This window comes from Panthera onca, chromosome F1, assembly GCF_046562875.1.
Source record: "Panthera onca isolate mPanOnc1 chromosome F1, mPanOnc1 haplotype 2, whole genome shotgun sequence".
In the NCBI taxonomy this organism is placed as follows: domain Eukaryota; kingdom Metazoa; phylum Chordata; class Mammalia; order Carnivora; family Felidae; genus Panthera; species Panthera onca.
In genome coordinates, this window is record NC_138355.1 from 37,423,463 (window position 1) to 37,443,046 (window position 19,584).

Sequence of the window (19,584 nt, forward strand, 5' to 3'; positions counted from 1 at the left end):
GAGGACCTGATAGGGTCAGAGGCAGCTCCGATGGCCAGGCGGGAGACAGGCCTCATCCCCACCACAGATCTCTTTCGACAACAAACTTTGCGAACAGCCTGTCTCCCGCTGCAGCTTCCTGCACGGTGTTTGCCTAATCTGTCTGTCCAAACTCCCTCTCCAAACACGAGGTTTCCTGCCCTGCACTGGCAATCAGACAGCTAATTATCTGGGATTAGAGATGGAGTTGGGGGGGGGGGTTCCCTTCTAATTACAGGAAAAATTAGCCCAACTGATGTTGGCAAGGCCACTGGGATTAGAACTGGAATCTCAGTTTGGACGCAGGTCAGCTAGGGAGGTGGGAGCGTCCTGTGCTCCGGGCTGGCGTCTTCTGTTCCTGACTGTCTCCGGAGTCTGTGAGATGAGGGCTGGAAGGAGGACTGCAAGGGCTTCTTTCCTGGGGATCCGGGAGAGGGATGTGTATGTGTTCACGTGTGCACACATATGCCAAAGAGAACTGGAAAGGCAGGGAGACCGCACAGAGAAAGACAGAGATAACAGACGAGCAGAAACTGGAGAGACCCAAGGAAGAGCAGGAGAAGGAGACTAGAGACTAGGAGACTAGGAGACTAGAAGGAGATTAGAGGTGCAAGGAGATTGCCAGGGCAGACAGACAGACAGACAGATGCGTTTGGAGACCACCGTTTCTCTCTCCACCGTTGCTGTGGGCCGCTTTCCCGTTCACGGCAGAAAAACAGAAAACCGCAGAAAGAGGTTTCCCGCCTACCTCCCTCCTTGCCTTCTTCCTACTCGCCTTCTCCTTGTGTCCAGCACTGACCCAGCTTTGCCACATGCAGTGCAGGTGACGAATGCTCTTGGCCTGGCCAGGGGCAAGAATGGGATGGGGAGCCCGGACTCCACTGGGCTCCTAGTGGTCTTGAGTTTCTTCTGTGGCCCGAAGATGGGGCCTTCTGCTGCACAGTCCTTGCCTTCTTTCCTACGCGAGAGAATCTCCTGGCTCAGAAACATTCACTCGCTCATTTATTTCCTCATTCTTCCATTTTGCAAATAGAGGACGTTGCTGTGGGCAAGACCCATTGGAAGTAGCATGGCATCATGCAACTTCAAATCAGTCTCTGGGTTTTTAGTGGTATCTCCCTACTTCTTCCCTCTCCTCCCATGTGACGTCACCTGTCCTTAAACCATCGTAGGAGTGGTCCAGGCCCTCGCTCAGAGGGCACAACTCCTACCCGCAGAGAAAGGAGATGAGCACACAGTGCAGAGACTGCGAACGTATCGCGGCAACGAACAACAGAGTGCAAACGTATATGGTGTAAACAGAGCGTGTGAGTGTGTGAGTACAACTATTTGTATGTATTCCCATCCCCCTTCTTTCCAAATGAGGAATTAGGTAACTTACAATAAAAAACTTGGCAAACATATGTAATGAAAACTAGCATGGAACCAGAAAAATCCACATCATGTGAGGGGAGTGGAAATAAGTGGGCTAAGCATAAAGCAAATAGAAGCAGCAGGGCCCAGCACTAGATTTGGCCTGAGGATCCTGGTAGCCAAATCAAAAAGGGAAACGGGATGAACTAGAAATCCTTCCCCTCAGATAGAAAGAAGTAAACCTATTTTTCGGGAGAGACGATTCCCAGGCATTACCTTCTATAAATGATTTATCATGTGAGACCAGGTACATACACCAGGACAGAAGTTTGACATCAAAATCAGAAGTGTCTTTTATATGACAATTTCAGGTATTAACTCCTGCTAATGTGCGAAGGCTGCAACATGCATGTAACAATCAATATCCCATGAATTCCTCTCATGAAGGAACCAACAAGAAAAAGCAAGTGGATAAGGCCATTTAGGAAAGTGAAGCTTGCTGGTTAAGCTTTTGTAGTCCAAGGTTGTGGCTCTCTAATGCTGCAACTTGATTCAAGGATAGAATGCAATTTCTTAAGCACCCCACTGTGCTTGGCACTCTGCTAAAAGTTGAATAAAATGAACTGTAGAGGTTCAGCTTCTACATCTGGGAATTTATAATTTTTGTTGGCACTTGTACAAGGGCTCAGACAGCAGAATAAGAGCATTAAAATGATAGACAGGAAGATGGTAACATCACACACAAGACAAAGGTGAGCGCATTTTCAGGAAGCATGTGGCTTAGTAAAAGATTGTATAATCAAAGTGACCCAGGCTCAGATCTCTCTCTACCACTTATTGTGATCTAAGGCAAGCTACCTAACCTCTCTGAGCCCCAGTTTCCTCATCGGTGAGATGGGCTGTGGAGATGAAAGTAGATATTTTCTGTAAGGCACCTGGTGCCCTGCTCAACACGGAGTATGTGCTCAGTACGTGGTAACTATACTCCATTCTAGAATTGCTAAATAAGGCTAACTTCCTGGTGTGGGGAGAGGAGCCCTGGGCAAGACCAGGAGAAGACAAGGAGTTCTCTGATCCCTGCCAGGGTGCCTGGGGACCCACGGGCCCTTCTGAGAAACGCCTGTGGAACCATCGGCTTCCTAATGGGTGGGACTGTCCGAAGCCAATTCTGCCTATGCTCCAACCCGGGTTCCTTCTCAGGAGGCCCCAGAATTCTCCCTCTCTTTGCCCTGCTTCGGCTACAGCTTGACTGGGAAATCCGTGACCCTCTTTTCTCTCTTCCTTTATCCTCTTTGGAAATGCCCAGGGTTGGGTGTTGGGGCCTTGTAGGGTCACTGTTTAGGTGCGCCCTTCCTTCCTTGCCCGGCCCTCCAGTCAACTCAAACCTCAGCCCTCAGGTGCCCCTCCTCTGCTTGTCATGGGGAACCTCAGGGCTCACGCAGAATGAGGAGCATTAACTCCTTCCGCTCCTTAAGTCCTCCCTGGTCCCGACTGGATGTCAGCTCACCCCCAGCAGCCTCTAGGTGACGGCAAAAGGGGGTGAGGCTAGGAAGCTGTGGGAAGCTCCCCACTCGCCCCACCACACCTCCCTGGCAGCTGGGGACCCAGAACTCCCCTGAGCCACGGAGCAGGGGCGGGGAAGAGAGAGGCAGGTAAAGGGCATCCAGGTATCAATCCAGGGTCCAGGACCACACCAGGCCGGGCCTTCGGACACACCCCTCTCGCCCACCCTCTCTCCTGCCTGCTGCTTTGCAGTTTCTCTGTGCTTTCCAGCTCACTGCCAAATTGTCAAAAGCTATGAGAGGCAAAGTGCTGTTCAGTTAATGATTCCAGTCCCTGGAGAGGTGGAGCGCTCTTTTAAGAGAAAAAAATAGAGAGGAGTGGGGGTGTGGGAGGGGCAGAAGAGGGGGATGCTTTAGTACTCCGTACAAAAGCTAAGCTGTAGCTCCTTCCAGCTCTTTGTAAGGAGCAGATTAGAAGTGGGTAGCTCTGCCCCAGCGGCCTTCTCTCTGTGGGGAAAAGCCTGGAGCCTCCCCCTCACTTTTCTCCTTCGCACCAAGTAAAAAGGGTTTGCATCAGAAAGCTACCAACCTTTTGGCCCCAGTGGCCTCAGCCCTCTGTCCCCAGCACAGGTCCTGTGGAGACCCTAGCAAAACCATCCTTCCTCGCTCAGAGGCTGCCTTCAAAGCCGGCCACAGGCTCCCGTGATGCACAGGGCTCCTGCTCCGTGCTCCTGCTGCTCCCTCCTCTCCTCCTCCCTCTCCTTCTCCTACCCCTCCTCTCTCCTCCCCCACCGCCTCCTCCTCATCCTCCTTCTCCTCCCTTCCTCCCCTCCCCCTCCTCCCCCTTGTCTTCCTCTTCCTCCTCCTCCCCCCTTCTCCTCTCCTTTTCCCCTCCTCCCTCTCCTCCCCCTCCTCCCTCTCCTCCCCCTCCTCCTTCCCCTCTCCCTCCTCCTTCCCTTCCCCCTCTTTTTCCCTGTCCTCCTCCTTCCTCTCCTCTTCCCTCTCCTCCTCCTCCCCTCTTCCCTTCCTCCCCTCCCCCTCTTCCCCCTCTTTCCCTTCCTCCTCCCCCACTTCCTTCTTCTCCTCCTCCCCCTCGTCCCTCTCCTCCTCGCTTTCTTCCTCCCCCCTTCCTCCTTCCTCCTCTCCTCTTCTTCTCCCCCTCCCCCTCTTCCTTCCCCTCCCCCTCCTCTTCCCTGTCCTCCTCCTTTCTCTTCTCCTCCCTCTTCTTCTCCTACCCCTCCTCCCTCCCCCCCACCCCCTCCTCATCTTTCTTCTCCTCCCTTCTTCCCCTCCCCCTCTTCCTCCTCCTTCTCCCTTCCTTCCTGCCCCCTTCCTCCCTTCCTCCTTCCTCCTTTCCTCTTCTCCTCCTCCTTCCCCTCCTCCTCCTCTTCCCTGTCCTCCTCCTTTCTCTTCTCCCTTTCCTCCTCCTAACCCTCCTCCCTCCCCCACCCCTCCTCCCCCTCCTCCTTCCCCTCCCCCTCCTTTTCCCTGTCCTCTTCCTTCCTCTTCTCATCCTCCCTCTCCTCCTTCTACCCCTCCTCCCTCCCCCCACCCCCTCCTCATCCTCCTTCTCCTCCCTTCCTCCCCTCCCCCTCTTCTTCCTCTTTCCCTTCCTCCTCCCCCACTTCCTTCTGCTCCTCTTCCCCTCGTCCCCCTCCTCCTCCCTTTCTTCCTCCCTCCTTCCTCCTTCCTCCTCTCCTCTTCTCCTCCTCCTCCCCCACTTCCTTCTCCTACCCCTCCTCTTCCCTGCCCTCCTCCTTTCTCTTCTCCTCCCTTTCCTCCTCTTGCCCCACCTCCGTCCTCCCCACCCCCTCCTCCTCCTCCCCCCTAGCCTGCTCCCTTGGAAAGGACAGAAGGGGGGTGGTGAGCCCTTACCCCAGTGGGCGCTTGAAGAATTTCCTCCCTGCCCAATTTTCCTCCTCAGCCTGGTCCCACCCAAGTCTACGGATCAAAAGAAAATCCATCAAAAAGTCCTCACCTCCCTGCAGCCCTTTTCAGTGTCCCAGATGCTCTCACATCCCTTATCTAATCTGTCCCCACGGCAGCCTCCAGCCTCGTCATGTAGGCAGTACTGTTCCTACCAGTTTTGCAGATGAGGAAAGTTCGAATTAACTCCCTTGGCTGAGTGCCCCCCCCCCCGTGACCTCCCCCCCAGCGAGTTAGGACGCCAGCCTTGACTGGACAGTCAACACCTATCAGCAGGGAAGGTCCAAGTGTGGGGCTTGAAAGACCGAGAAGGGAAACCGCGAAACCTAAGAGGCTGCTGGAGACCAGACCCATGTGCTCTCTCATTTCCATCATCTCCACGTGTGATCTGGCTTTATGGTGGGGGCGGGGAGTAAGGTTGTTTTGTTCCCAAATGTCCCCAGAGTAGTTGCCATCAGTCTCGGTTGTAGTCGTCCGCCCACAGCCTCCTGCAAAGAATTCCATCGGCTGCTGAAATGCGGCCGCTCCCTGGAGGAGGTGATGTCGGCTGTCCCCAGTCCGGCAGCACACAGGGCACCCTAGGCCGCGGAGGAGGCGGGGAGGGCGGAGAAGGACAGAAGGCGGAGAAGGACTCTGCTGACCCTGGGCCCACTGGGTACTCTGCCGATGCTCAGAGCAAGGCAGTACAAAGTTCGCTCCTCCCAAGACCGGGCGCCTCTTCCCTCCTTCCCCCTCCCCAGTGAGACCCTGGCACCAGCTGTGCCCTCTTAGCCGGCCCCCAGCGGGGTCTGCGCGCTGGCACAGTGCCCGGCAGCTGCGGGGAATCCGCGCAAGGAGGGGCCGGGCATCGAGGAGAAGCAGGTGTCCGGTTAAAGGCAACAAGGTGACCGGGAAGGACCTCGGAGCAGCGATGTCAGGGAGCGGAACTGGAGTCAGAGGCAGCCCCCACCCCTCCCCACCTTGATTAGAATGATCTGGCCCCAGAAGAATAGCAATGAATTAATTAGGGGTCTGTTGTCATGAAGCAGCTTATTATTAAAGTCCCTCTCCTGGGAGGGAGGGGGATGGAGAAAGGTGTGAAGAAGACAGCTAGTCAAACAGAATCTTTTAAAAGAGCCAGACCTTCCCCCAGCTGTCTGTCCTGCCCTTGGGCTCTGCGGGGAACTCAGACATGCCCAGCACAGGGGTACCAGCTCTGCTGTCTCAGGATTCCGGGGGGGTGGAGGCCTTCTGGCCTCACTTCCCTCCTCCTCTTCCGCTATTTCTCGGCCCCCAACTCTGAGCCCCCCTCTGCAACTTTAACCCTTGCTTTCTACCTGCCATTGAGCCAGCGTTGAGCCAGCTGAGCTCCAGAGTAGCCACCCTGGCGTCCTTTCCTCCTTTCCGCAGCAGCACCTCGAACGGTTGTAGTGCTTTCCTCCCAAGAGCTCTTAGCAGCCCAATGGGGAGCCAGAAAGATCGTGTCAACACAAGCAGGTGTGTCCAACGTGTTTATGAGTCAGGTTCCAGAAGATTGGGCAGAGGGCGGAGGGAGGATGTGTAAAGCAAGAGTCTCTCTTTCTCTCCTCGTTATTTTCCAGAGATGGGAAAACAGGGGCCTAGAAACGTGAAGGCCTCTCAGAGGTGAGATCGTGGCTCTTCTGCCCACCAGCTACGTGACACTGAGATTACCTCCCGCCTCTGTGCCTCTGTTTCTTCCTCGATACCGGAGGAATAATAGGATTGTTGTGAAGAATTAAGGAGAGAGTGTGGAGAGAGCCCCCTGAGCACAACGTCTAACAATAACGGGGGTTACATCTACGTGAGCTGTGCCTATGCCTAGTGTTCTGTTCCTACCCAGTTTCAGTAACAGGGATTCATTCATCCCATCGCGGGGTGTGATTGAAGCCCTACTATGTGTCAGTTGTCCTGAATGCAGGAAGGCGTAGGAAGCTGTACCAGTGCCTGTTTCCTAGAAACTTACAACCTTAGGAACCATAACCGCGTGTGTTCACAAGTAACTGCCAGGCGACGCGCCAGGGACCATGGGAGTTCAAAGGGGAGCTCAGGATGGGCTTCTTAGAGGAGGTGGCATTTGGATTGGGCCCTGAAGGATGGTCAGGATCTGGGAAGGACAATAAATTGCCAAGCAAAGGCACGAAGACCAAAAACCCGGAGACATAATTGGAAAATGGGGATAAGGCCATGTGAGCTAGACCCCTGAATGACAGTTAAGGGGCGTGAACTTTTCTAAACTCTCAGTGGGGGGCAATCAAAGGTGCCTTGTGCGTACGTGCATGGGTGCAGGCGATGCTTTGCGCTCTTTTCATATTCCAAAAGTAGTCTGTGTTCATCGTAAAAAAAAAAAATTAGGAGTGAAATAAGCAAGAGAAAGAAAATTACAAACACCTGAAACTTAAGGATTTTGCATACAGAAAAGGCAGGATCAAATAAGTGTTTTAAGAAGATTAATCTGGTGGTATTGGTAGAACAGATTAGAGCGGGAATATGCTGGAGGCAGGGAGATTTCTCAGGTTATTGCAGTAGCACAGATAAGAGGCAATAAAGACTCAGACCTTGCCCGTTGGCAAAGGGAAGAGAAATACAGTGACACGCGTGGTCTCCTCATTCCTCCCCGTTACCGCACACTTTCTACACCAGCGTGTACGCGGGCCACATGCATTTTCTAAATGACTCTTCCTTTTAAAAGCTCAGGAAGCCTTCTGCGTGTAGGCGCAAGCCCAGTGTCAGATAGCCGCACTCACAAGTCTAGACCTCCCTTCCCATCCTTGCAGCTTGAAATGTCACCCTCGGTGTTAATGAAAGCAAGAGATTACTGTTCCAGATTATAAAATGCAGGGCAATTTTAGGCCATTGAAAAGAATGAGTTAATTAAAGAGGGTAATAACCCTCTTAAGCGCCCCACCCTTTGCTCTTTTTCCAGACTGCAGGTGGCCTTCTTTGTCACCCTGGAGAAGAGAGCTATATGATCTATTTTGTTCCCCAGGACTTATCTCCAGGGGCAGCGAGCACTTTTGGGATGTAATTTTTAGTACCAGGGCAGGCATTGTCCTCTTGCTTGACTTAGGGAAGAGCGAGGCCCCAGAGGGAACTGAATGAAAGAGACAGAGTACAGGCTTTGGAGTCAGGCAGACTCAGCTTTGAGCTCGGCTCTGCCACTAACTTGTTCTAGACTCGTAACGTTTCTGATTCTCATAGTTTTCAAGATCGTTCGTGTTTACGTCTCCAACCTTTTGCGCGCAGGCTGGCACGTTCCATGGACGCTGGATAAATACATTGAACTACATTGGTAGAGGGAGATGTGGGATTCCGGAGCCCGGTGTGTCCAGTCCCAGTGGGGTGGGGCTGAGCATTTCCCAAGTACTTAACCTGGGTGTCCCTGTGCCTGATTGTCACCGAACCCGGTTCCAGAGCTTGGTGAGGAAGCCCGGACCACCCTCCACGTGGGCCCTCAGGGGTGCTTCTAAGTCATTCCAGTCCAGACAACCTAAGAGGTTAGTTGCTATCCTGAAACAGGCTGGGGTCCCCAGGCAAGGAACCTGTGTGCGGTGACTTGAGTGGAGATCCTGAGAGCCCCAAGTCGCTAGAGCTTTGGGTAAATAGAGATTTCTCTTTGACAGAGGTTGCTCATTATTCCTTATTCATTCTTTCCCCCACCCCTTAATGCTACCCCCCCCCCACCAACTCTGTGTGCTCCCTGTGAATTACTGCTTTGCTGCTGTGTGATGTCATTTCATCTGAGGCCACTTAATGCTGCTGTTGGCCCTCACCAATGTTTATCTTATTGTTTCCCAGAACAATCCAATGCTTCCGCTGCCCCCGACAACTTCATCTGGTTCCTGGGTCCTCTTGCCTGGCCCAAGTTTCAGAGCTGAAGCAGGGTTGAAAGGTGGGGCTGGTCCAAGGCCAGAGCCCCACGCCCTGAACTGCCCAGTGTATTCACCTCGATGAGCTCTTGCCCCATCCTGGGCTTGGCAGCTCAGAACCCCCCCTGACAAAGTTAGAACCAAGAGACTGGATTCTTTGGCTTCTAGATCTCCATATCACTCTCTGCTGAGTCATAAAGGGAGAGGCCCCTGGAATAGGGAAGCCGATGCCCTTGTGAAATGCAGTTGGTTATGAACCACATGAAGGTCTGGAACAGAGGCAGCTCCTCTCAGTTCTGCGGGCCGCATGGATCACTGGTCACCTGGCCGTCTACCACTGGCTGATGAGGCACAAGGAAGCCACAATTTGGGGGAAGAAAGGCCCTCACTCCAGCCAACCTCCTCAACCTCATCTTTGAACACTTTACTTATAGGAAGTGCTCAAGAAATATTCACTCCATCATTTATCATAAGCCAGGCTCTTAATTCTCACTGTTCAAAGATGCAGAAGTCCAGAGAACCAATGGTTTCTCCTGGGACCCCCTCCTCACATTCCAGGAGAAAGCCCTCCATGGCTTAGCCTTCCATGAGGAAGAAATGCAGGAGCCTCAACCCCTGTGCTAGCTCATCCACCCCTCAGTTTAATATCTAGGGCAGATTCCTAACATGCACAGAAATAGAAATAATTGTACATGGAAATGTCAATCTCCAGTGTCAAAGCCCCAGTGATTGACCGACAACTCACTGGGGACCAATGCTGGAAACATCTGCATATGTGTGGGAGGCTGTGTGAGTGTGTGTGTGTGTGTGTGTGTGTGTGCGCGCGCGCGTGCGCGTGGGCATGTGTCTATGCACATGCACTGACGGGGGCAAAATTCTCAAAGGTTAGCATATCTCAGTGACCTCCTTCCTTTTCAGGGACAGGAGGGATCCTTGGCCTTGTCTCCCCTCTTCCTCTGCTCTCCTGCTTTATTGCAGCCCACAGCCTGAGTTTTCCCAGGTCCTGTGTCCCTCTCCAATTGTCCAAGCATTTAGGGCCAGGCTCCCATCTGTCCTCCGGGGATCCTCGGCCTGCTGGGCTGTGACTCTGGATGGTTAGTTAACACTCGCACAGCTCTGGCAGAGAGGGAGACAGAAGCGCCCTGGAAGGCGTGTGTGCGCGTGCGTGTGTGTGCACGCGCGTGTGCATGTGCGTGTGTATAAGCAGAAAAGAGGGAAGAAGAATCTCAGAGACTGAATTTACCAAAGACTTCAATCTATAAATAATTTGGGTCATAAAGCTCTACAAAAATAAACTCCAGCTTGAATCCTCTCCCGCGCAGCACTAAATGCACACTGTGGATACGCTCGTTCCCTAACTCACCCCAAGATCAGTCTGAGCAGCACCAGCCCCGCCTCACCATTCCCCCCTGTAAAAGTCTACGCGTGCGCGCGCACGGGCACACGCACGTGCAAACACACACGCACACACGTTTATATAGCACGGGAGCCCGGAGTCCCGAGGCACAGATAAAATCAGGTAATAAAGGCCTCTTCCACAGTGAATTTTAGGACATAACGTGACCAGACCTGCTGAAATTGTTGTCGAGCCCTCAATAAAGGCAGATCAGAAGTCTTATCCTCTCCAAGCGCTCAGGTCTGAGAGACCAAGAAATCCGGGCTCAGACATAACAATCACACTCGTCTACTGACGTCACACTCTGAGTTAGCCAGAGAACTCACATTTCCACGCCTGTCTGTCCATTTAGGCGTCACCTTCCCCGGGGAAGCCTCCCTCTCTGGGCCTCCCTCGGGCCCCACCTCTGTGTTGGCCTCCCTGGGATCTCCATGCAAGCTCTGCCACAAGGGGCAGCCCGCGTGTTTGTGGAGACCGGACGGCTTGTCAATTCCCAGCTCCTCCTCGGGCTTCCTCGGGGGACCCTTTCCCTCGGTGTCCCCGACGCGAAGCGTGGGCCTGGCTCATGGCAGGCATGTAATAAACGGATATTGGACGGGACTGAAATTCATAGAGCTAATAACTCATTGTATTCTCCATCCCTTCTGTGCTCATAAGGACAGGAGTTCCCACCTTATTTGGCAGCTACAGAAACCACTGCACAAACAAGGGAAGTGACTCGCCTGCAGTCACAGAGCCAATTAATGAGAACGTTGGGATTAGGTCCCAACCCTCCAGACATGAACTCCCCCTGCATGGCGATGGCTCTCAAAACCAATCTGTTTCCCACTGCGAGGCCCCAGAAAAAGAAGATTCCCGATTCCAGTGGCTGTTGCCAGAATACATACATGTATACAATCTATTACCACTTATATTACTAGGACTATGAATAAAATGCTCTTAAGAGTGACAGATCCCAAGCTAGGCCTCCATAATTTAGGACTAACGATAGAAATTGATGCACGAGATAAAGGGTTTGGAGGGGCCTACAGGTAAAAGCTAGTTAATTGGAACTGGATATGCTGATTTGAGTTGGATGTTCAAGTAAAGAGGCGGTCATTAATTTCTGCACAGGCCTCGCTGTGGTTTAAAGGAAGGTGCTAATAGGATTACTATTTCCCTCTCCTCGCACAGAGGCCCCTCCCACCTAGAGGACCAGGCAGTCACTCTCCCCTGATTCCATCTCACATCTTCCTGTCCCAGAGCCCACCGTGATAAACGGACTGTCCCCCCCCCACCACAACCAAGGTCCCTCAAAATTAAGTTCTGTTGATTGTTGACTCCCTGAAGTGGGTGACTGCCCCACTTGGGCCTCGGGGTCCGGAAGAGGAAGAGCGGGTGAGGACAGAACTTGGACTTTCCGTCTTCCCACCTGTTCGGGTCTTGGCGGCCGTGAACAGCTCTGTGTGCCCGTCATTAGCCTCTCTTCAGGGGGTCACGGAGCGTCCGAGAAATCGGGCTCTGTGCGGGAATCCCAGCTCTGCCACCCTTCAGCTGTGTGATCTCGGGCGAGCCGCCCAGCTCTCCCAGGCCTCAAATTTCCTATCTGTAAAATGGAATAACAATAACATTTACCTCAGGGGGTTCCTGTAAGGATAAGAGAGTTGATTTTTAAGTACTTTCAACAGCACTGAGCACATGGGGCAAGGGATGGCAGGGTAGATACTAACTATTCAGTTCTCGAGGCCAACGGGGCCTTCTGAAAATTCACCACGTCTATGCTACCGCCTTCAAGCAGGGCCATACTGAACCATGAAGCAAAATCGTCCTGAGAAGGAGGTTGGAGTGTCCTGTGGCCACTCTTTCTACAGCCGGGGTTCTGCGTGGCAGGAGTTCTTACTAGAACTACCTAAATCCCCTTCTGCGACAGTATGGGCACATTTTGTCTTTTGTCGGTCTCAGTAAAGACAGTCACCCTCCTCTCAAGCAGACTGGCTTTCTTTTTTTTTTTTTTTAGTGTTTATTTTTTGAGAGAGAGAGAGAGAGAGTGAATGCGTGCAAGCGGGGGAGGGGCAGAGAGAGAGGGAGACCCAGAATCCGAAGCAGGCTCCAGGCTCTGAGCTGTCAGCACGGAGCCCGACACGGGGCTCGAACTCACGGACTATGGTGAGATCATGACCTGAGCTGAAGTCAGATGCTTAACTGACAGAGCCACCCCAGTGCCCCTGGTCCACTGAGGCCTAGCCCTCTCGGGAGAGGGGGAGCCCAACTAGAAGGACAGAGTAGAGTGATGACTCGCTTGTCCCCGCATGTGACACCTCCCTCCTCTGCCCCACCCCCTCACCCACCTGAATGGGTGTCCAGGCCCTGTGCAGCTTGGGCTGGCAACACCCTTCCCTTGGGCTGGTTTGTGACCTGTTTCGGTCTGTTGTTGTCCTTGTGGTCACTGAAACCTGGCCCCGGGGACACAAGCGTCAAAGTTGAAAACAGTGTCACAGCAGTGGAGTTAGTCTGGGACACCACCGGCTAGACTCGCGTAGCCAGATTTGAAAATCCCACCTTTGTTCCGGACTCCCTGACGGTCGCCTCACCACTACCATCCTGTGTCTGGCGAGGACAGAGACAACCTTGAACTCAGAACTTCCGATCCAAAGCAGAGCAGTCCGGGAAATTGTGTGCCTGAACTGCAGGAGGGACCTCGTCCCCCCATCAGTAGTCGTGGGGCGTTGTCTGCATCAGCCTTGTGCTCTCCTCTGGCTCACCCCAGCTGCAGCCAGTTGGAGCCCCGGTTCTGCCGCTGGCTAGCTGTGTGCCTGGAACCCAAGAGCTTAGGGGAGGGGGGCTCCGACGTCCTTACAGCTCCAGCGCTTTCTACCGTGATTGTCCTGTGGCAGGCACTGAGCAGACCGCCTCTGCCTGTTACCCAGAAAGGAAACCCGAGGCTCGGGTGAGGTAACTAGACTCAAATTGTACCATTAGGCAGAAGTCAAGCCCAGGCCTGAGCAGAGTCAGAAGAGAAACCCGGGAACCCTGCACCCCAGGCCTACACTCTGTCCGCTTCGGTGCGTTGCCCAGAAGGGAGCACGGGGCGTTAGGGAGGGGAAAGTTCTCTCTTCTGCCACCTGCCTGCCGGCCCCTATCCTCACCCCGAGCCCTGTGACCCCCTGGCCTCCTGGCCCCATTCTCCACCTTCTCTGCCCTCCTGTAGGTATCTCGGCGGGTAGCAAGCCAGAGGCAGATAGCATGGGGTGAGGGAGTAAGTGGGGAGGCACCGACTTCTTGGGCAATAGTGCTCTTCCCTCCAGGGATCTCGACGGAATGAAATAGGATAGCTTAGTTCAGGTTCAGCACCAAGAACATTTTCTGTTCTGGTTTGCTTTCGGCTTTGACGTTTCAGAGTTATGTAGGTTTGATTCTGGCTTCAACTGCTTTACGAAAAGATTGGGGTTGCAGATGGAAAAAAGAAAAAAAAAAACCTGCTTAGATCTCTGATTCAGGAGACAGTTAACGGCTGGGATTGGTCCTAACTGGGTTGCAGCGGAGTGTGTGATGATAAGTTGTCTTTGGTTCAGTTCCAGCTCCCACCCGGCCATGGGTACTATCTAGTCCCAGGGACCACAGGGGGGAAGGCCAGACGTGTGGCGTTCCTCCTTCTGACTTTGTGTGCAGGCCCTGCCGGGATTGTAGGCAGGTGCCCAGGCTCACGGGAAGGAGGCCGCCCCAGCTGGCGGAAGGTTAACTAGCCTCCCCAGGCAGGGAGAGATCCTGGACCAGGCCTGAGGGAGGAGGGTACTGGTTCCACAGCTCCCGGGAATGAGCCGGCACCTTGAGGAGACTTAAATCTCCCTGGAGAGGAGCAGCTATCATAGGGAGGGTGGTGACAACCCCTGGGCCATTGGCCCTTCAAACAAACAGGGCCTGAGCTCCCTGTATGATGGAGACAGAAAACTGAGGTCAAGCCAGCCAGAAGTCACAACTATCCCATCTTCTCTTTACTTTCTGAAATAGCCTGAGTACCGTTGTGACTAAAAGCTACTACATTCCTGGAAGGATCTCGAGGAAATCTCGGATCTGTCCATTTAACAGAGAATGCTGCTTCAGATACCAAGGGGAACCTTTTTCACTGTTGGCCATTTGCCCAGAAAGAGACCCTTCCCTCTGACTGAATCCACTATCAGATTTGCACTGGGGTAGAGGGTGGTGACCTCAGCCTCGTGACCTCATTGCTGACCCGAGTCCTCCTCCAGTCTATGAGAGTGAATTCAGTGACCCCAAAGCCCCTCTCGTGGAAGGAGGGGCTTTAGTGACAGTTGCACATGCCCCAGCTCTGGACGCAGGAAGCCACGAGCAAGGCAGAAAAAGGGCAAAGGAGAGTTTATTGTGGCGTCAGGCACCAAACTTGGCCCTCGGGATGAAAAAGTCATGGTCCTTGTCCTCAGGAGCTCCTGGTGCGGTGGGAGAGATGGGCAGAAGGAAGGGCATGGTTATGAGTACAAGAGAAAAACCAGACGGAATGTGGAGGGGAAGCCTGAATCTTAAAACCTTACAGAGAAAATGCCTTTTGACCTCACTTTGATTTGGTGCTAGAGGCCACAGTCCTTTATCACCTGCTTCACGTCCTTTCAAAAGTATTTCTCAAGCATCCCCTTTTATCCATCACCAGCTATGTTCCCAGCCCCTATCTAGTGCTCAGAGGGTTCTTAGAGAAAGAGAGGACACATCCCTGTCTTCAAAATGTTGACAGGCTTAGGCACATGTGAAGCAATGAGAGAACGATTTGAGTAGGTAGTCAATACATGTTAGCCAGTCCATATGCAGTGAACAAATCAATTGATTATAATCCTAAGACAAAATGTCTAGTGGCAAAAAAAAAAAAAAAAAAAGGCATCAGGGTGATGAGTAATTAGTGTGGAGGAGAGATCAAGGAAGGCTTCACGAAGGAGGCAGGGCTCGAGCTAGTCAGGGTTTCGATGGGCAGAGAGACAGAGAAAACAAGCCAGGGTAGGGATTATCGGTCAACAGTCAGCTGCCGGGGCGCCTGGGTGGCTCAGTCGGTTAAGCAACCGCCTCTTGATTTCGGCTCAGTTCATGATCTCATGGTTCGTGAGCAGCTCAGAGCCCGCTTGGGATTCTCACTTTTCCCCTCTCTCTACTCCTCCCCCACTCATGCACTCACACAAGTGCTCTCTCTCTCTCTCTCTCTCAAAATAAATAAACATTTTTTTAAAAATAGGCAGCTGCTGTGTTGAGAACAAGAAATCTGAAATGCAGGAACATATGCACACTGAGGACTCCTGGACACGAGCCTTTTTATATGACCTCAGAGACCATCTTCTACCGAGTCTCAGAATTCCGCACAGAACTTAGACTATCCCTCGCGAACCCCCAGGCCAGCCGCACCCACATCACCTGGGAATTTGTGAGAAGTGAAAAAAATCTCAGGCCTCATTTCCACTGAATCTGAAACTCTGGGCGCGGTTCAGCCATGCAGCCCCCCAGGTGATTCTCAAAGCATGCTGGCTTGAAAACCAGTAGACGACATCAGGGCTTCTAGACCCTGGCTGTTCGTCAGATTCGCCTGGGGGAGCTTTGAATCCCGACGAAGATGCCCAGGCCCTGCTCGCAGAGGTTCTGATGAATGGATCCTGCCCTGGCATTCGTATCTTTTAAAACTCCCCAGACGATTCTGGTGTGGAAGCAGGGCTGAGAAGCCGTGGACTAGACGGTATCCGAGTCCTTTCTGACTTATTATCTAGAGCTGGGCTCTGACGGTCTGAGCCCGGATTCCTGGCTCCCCCAAATCACGGGGTGAATTTGCACACAAGCGGGGGATATGTTTGGGGGAAGGAAGACCTTCCCGAGATCCTAAACTCTTGCATCTCTTGAGGACCAGCTTTTTGATAGTTTACATGATTGTTTCACCGTTCTTCCTTACGTGCCTGAGGCAGAAACACTGTGAACGGGTGTTGACTCTCTTACCCCAAACACCAATAAGGGTGTGCCAGCACACGCACACCCATCAGTGCTATAAATATCTGTAGACACACGCAGAAATAACCACATTGGGATATTCAGAATCGCTCCTACTGGCGCATATGCACATGCAAATGAACCCACCATCAGAAATCCCAGACGTGGTCCACTCAAACCACTTGGGAAAGTATTTCTCTCGGGGAAAGCCGGGCTGTTTGAACAGAGAAGCACCTCTACCTTCTCTGAAGCCTGGTCTGGTTCAGAGTCACGACCGGGGGCAGGGAGGGGGCCGGGAAATATCTTCTGTAAAGCGACCTGCTCTAGTCCCGTAAGGGGACCGCTGAGTCCAGGTGCTGACGATGCATTATTTCTCTCGTAGATTCGAGCCGATGGTCCCCCCCATGGAGGGGTCCAGTATGAGATGGTCTCTGTGCTCAAAGACGGGAGCCCCATCCTCCGGGACATGGCCTTCTCCGTTGATCAGCGTTACCTGTACATCATGTCTGAGAGACAGGTAAGTGCTGACACCCAGCCCTTCTTTCCAAAGCCCAGGAGCGACTGATAACCTGTGGCCTGACCTTTGTTCAAAAGCTGTTTCATCTAACCAGAGAGCCCTCTGTCTGGGCTCGCTGCTCGGGGGTCCTGGGAGAGGCAGAGTCCTTGGAGGCTTTTGCGGGGAGCCAGAGAGAAGCAGCTGGGGCCAGCCACTTCCCGGAGGCTTCTCTCTAGGCCACAGCCCCTGTCTCGGTGCGTGATGAACAGCCCCGCAAGAACGGGCCAGACTGCTTGGAGCAGCTTGGTGTGATTAAGCGGTAGATTTACAGCTCCCGGGCCCACAGAGTCTGCTGCTCAAGGGAGCCAAAGAAGTGTAAATAATCCAGGCCTCCTGGCTGGGCCTGATCCTGGGAGAGACAGACCCAAGATAGGGCCCCAGAAGGAGATAAAAATCTTGGCCTGAGTCACAGACTGATGCCAGTAGAAGCCGGCCAGCTCTGGGAAGGCGAAGTCTGCCTGAGAAATAGACTTCCACCCTCTGCGGGCTAACGATCAAGTAGGTTCCCCACCTTCTCCGATGGAGCGTTATTCCCCCCGGATTGTATTTGCTCTGAGTACGTGTGGGCAGAGAGAAGGTAAATTCAGGAGAGCCGTGGTGATGGGCAAGAGACACAGGGTAGAAGGCGGATTTGGGATTCCCAAATCAATGCAGACGCAGGAAGCAAAGCAAAACTCTTGGGAAAGGCTGGTTACTTCCATTCGTTCAGGCGGTGGGTGTGCAGGTGTTCAGCAGGAGCAGTGGTCTTGGCATTGACCTGAACACGACAAGTAAGATAAAGGCCGAAGAGCAGAAAAAGTGTTGTGCACCTGCCTTGGCTGACACCCCTGATTTAGGCAAGACAAAGATGCCGGGCTGGAGGACCAGTGAGCTTTCACAAGGTGCCTTCCAGCTCTTGAGGGGTTGTCATTCCCAAAATACTCGGCCGAGCTTCCAGGGGTCCTTGAGGAGCACCCCCTCTCCCAACGTTGTCTTTTCCTCCCTTCTGTTCGAATGTAGGAATTCTGAATCCGGGGATGAGGGAGGAACGGAGGGAGGAAGGAAGAGACAAAATGGGCACATGACAGCATAAGGGAAGCAGTGATGCAGCTCTAACTCAAAAATTGCCTCTTGGGAATAAATGCCACAAATCATATGCAGATTGCATGCATTGCATCCAGGTCCTCCTGAACCCACCTGTCTTCTCACCTCCTTTCATGTGGCCCCTGCAGCTGAGGCATAAACAGGTGCAGATGGGAACTTGGTGGAGCTAGAGGAGGCTTTGCCTAACCTAGAGTGGTAGAGTGGCCTTGGAAATAAACGCTGATGTCTCGTTCTACTAAAACAGTCCGCGAACCCTAACAAAACCCGTTACTGGGGACATATCGGTTGGGAACAGTGTGCTGGGAAAACCTCAAAATGAATGGGCCTCGGCTGCTGCCCTCACATTGCTTACACTCTAACAAGGGACGGGGGAAAAAAGGGAAGGAGACACATAGCCAGTTATCTAGAACATCCCGTTGAAGTCTACGAATGTTCTGCCTTTTCTTCCTGTTCTTTACTTGTGGATACAAGGTTGTTTCTTAAGCAAAAACAGTAGCTGCCCCCCGTGCAAATTCAAACAATATATACGGAAAAGAAAATAGCAACGAGTTCCCAAATGGGACTGCCCAGTTTGTAACACCATGTTAATATTTGATGAACACCATTCTGGACACTTTGGCAGGAAAATAATCAGAGGGACAGATGGATCGATCAGTGGCAGTATAGATAGGTGGATAAAGTGATGGTCGGAGGGATCAAATAGACCCATGATAAATGTGGTATTTTCAGAAGGCATTGTGTATGACTAAGGACCAGGCGGGTAGCTCTGGGTAGAAGCTCCTTTCTGGGTCCCTAAGGCAGTACAGTGGAAAAGCATAGAGAGCATGTAGAAGGAACCAATGCAACCTTACTGGAACGAAGAAGATGCCAAGGCTCGTATTTTGGCTGCATATCTGTTTCTCAAATGGGATGCTTTCTGAAATTGCATTCAAAATGTGGTCAGAGGAGAGGGCATGAGCCAGAGCCGGAGGCTGGTGAGTGGCCTTCAGGGGCTATGGTGTCCTCCTGAGATCTTATCCTGTGTCACCTCCAAAAGCATCAGCACTGGCTCAGCTAAGTGTCCACATGGCTTATTTATAAATATCCTCTCCTTCGTCCTCATCTTTGGCCACAGCCGCCCAGTTCTTGCTACAACCTCACCAAACAGAGGGGTTCCGTGGTAGCCGTCACACCGAGCAGATACAGGAAGAGTTTGGGTTCGAAGCCACGGGGCTGTCTCCAGGCCGGTGAGATATTAGGCCGGAGAGCTCCCTATGCCAGGTGGAGCTGTGATCAGTGGGCAGAGTCTAAGGGGGATTTGTGGTAGCACTCTGACACCTGTCACCCTGAGAGCTGTAAACCGTGTAGAAGTAGGTAGCTAGGTGATTTCACCTGGGGCTGGGTCCAGGAATGAGGTCCGAGAACAGCTCAGGGGGCCCATCTGTCTGAGGCCGAGCAACTATGAGTACAGAATATTCATAGACAGCTCGGACGTCTTTTTTTTTTTTTTTTTTTGGAAGGTTATTTATTTATTTATATTGAGAGAGCACGGGGGAAGGGCAGAGAGAACAAGAGACAGAAGCCCAAGCGGGCTCTACGCAGGGTTTGAACTCAAGAACCGCGAGATCATGACCTGAGCGGCGATCAGGAGTCGGACACTTAACCGACTAAGCCACCCAGGTGCCCCTCAGACGTCATTTAAGAAACAGTTTAATGGGAGCGCCCGGGTGGCTCAGTGAGTTAAGCGTCCAACTCTTGGTTTTGGCTCGGGTCACGATCTCACAACTTTGTGGGTTCGAGCCCCGCACCGGGCTCTGTGCTGACAGTGCGGAAGCTGCTTGGAATTCTCTCTCTTTCCCTCTCTTTCTGCCCCTCCCCCCACTTGTGCTATCTCTCTCTCTCAAAATAAATAAATAAATTTAAAAAAATAATAATTTAATGTGAGGCAAGAGAACA

The 19,584-nt window shown here is 52.7% G+C and overlaps 1 protein-coding gene across 2 annotated transcripts in view; it reads left to right on the forward strand.

Annotated features, from left to right (window-relative positions):
• Positions 1–19,584, forward strand: part of PLXNA2 (plexin A2) — a 206,771-nt gene that overhangs the window by 79,711 nt on the left and 107,476 nt on the right. For both annotated transcript variants that reach the window (XM_078440906.2, XM_078440905.2), the window contains exon 4: positions 16,393–16,527. In XM_078440906.2, coding sequence (XP_078297032.1) covers positions 16,393–16,527 — 135 coding nt within the window. The remainder of the gene's footprint in view (positions 1–16,392; positions 16,528–19,584) is intronic.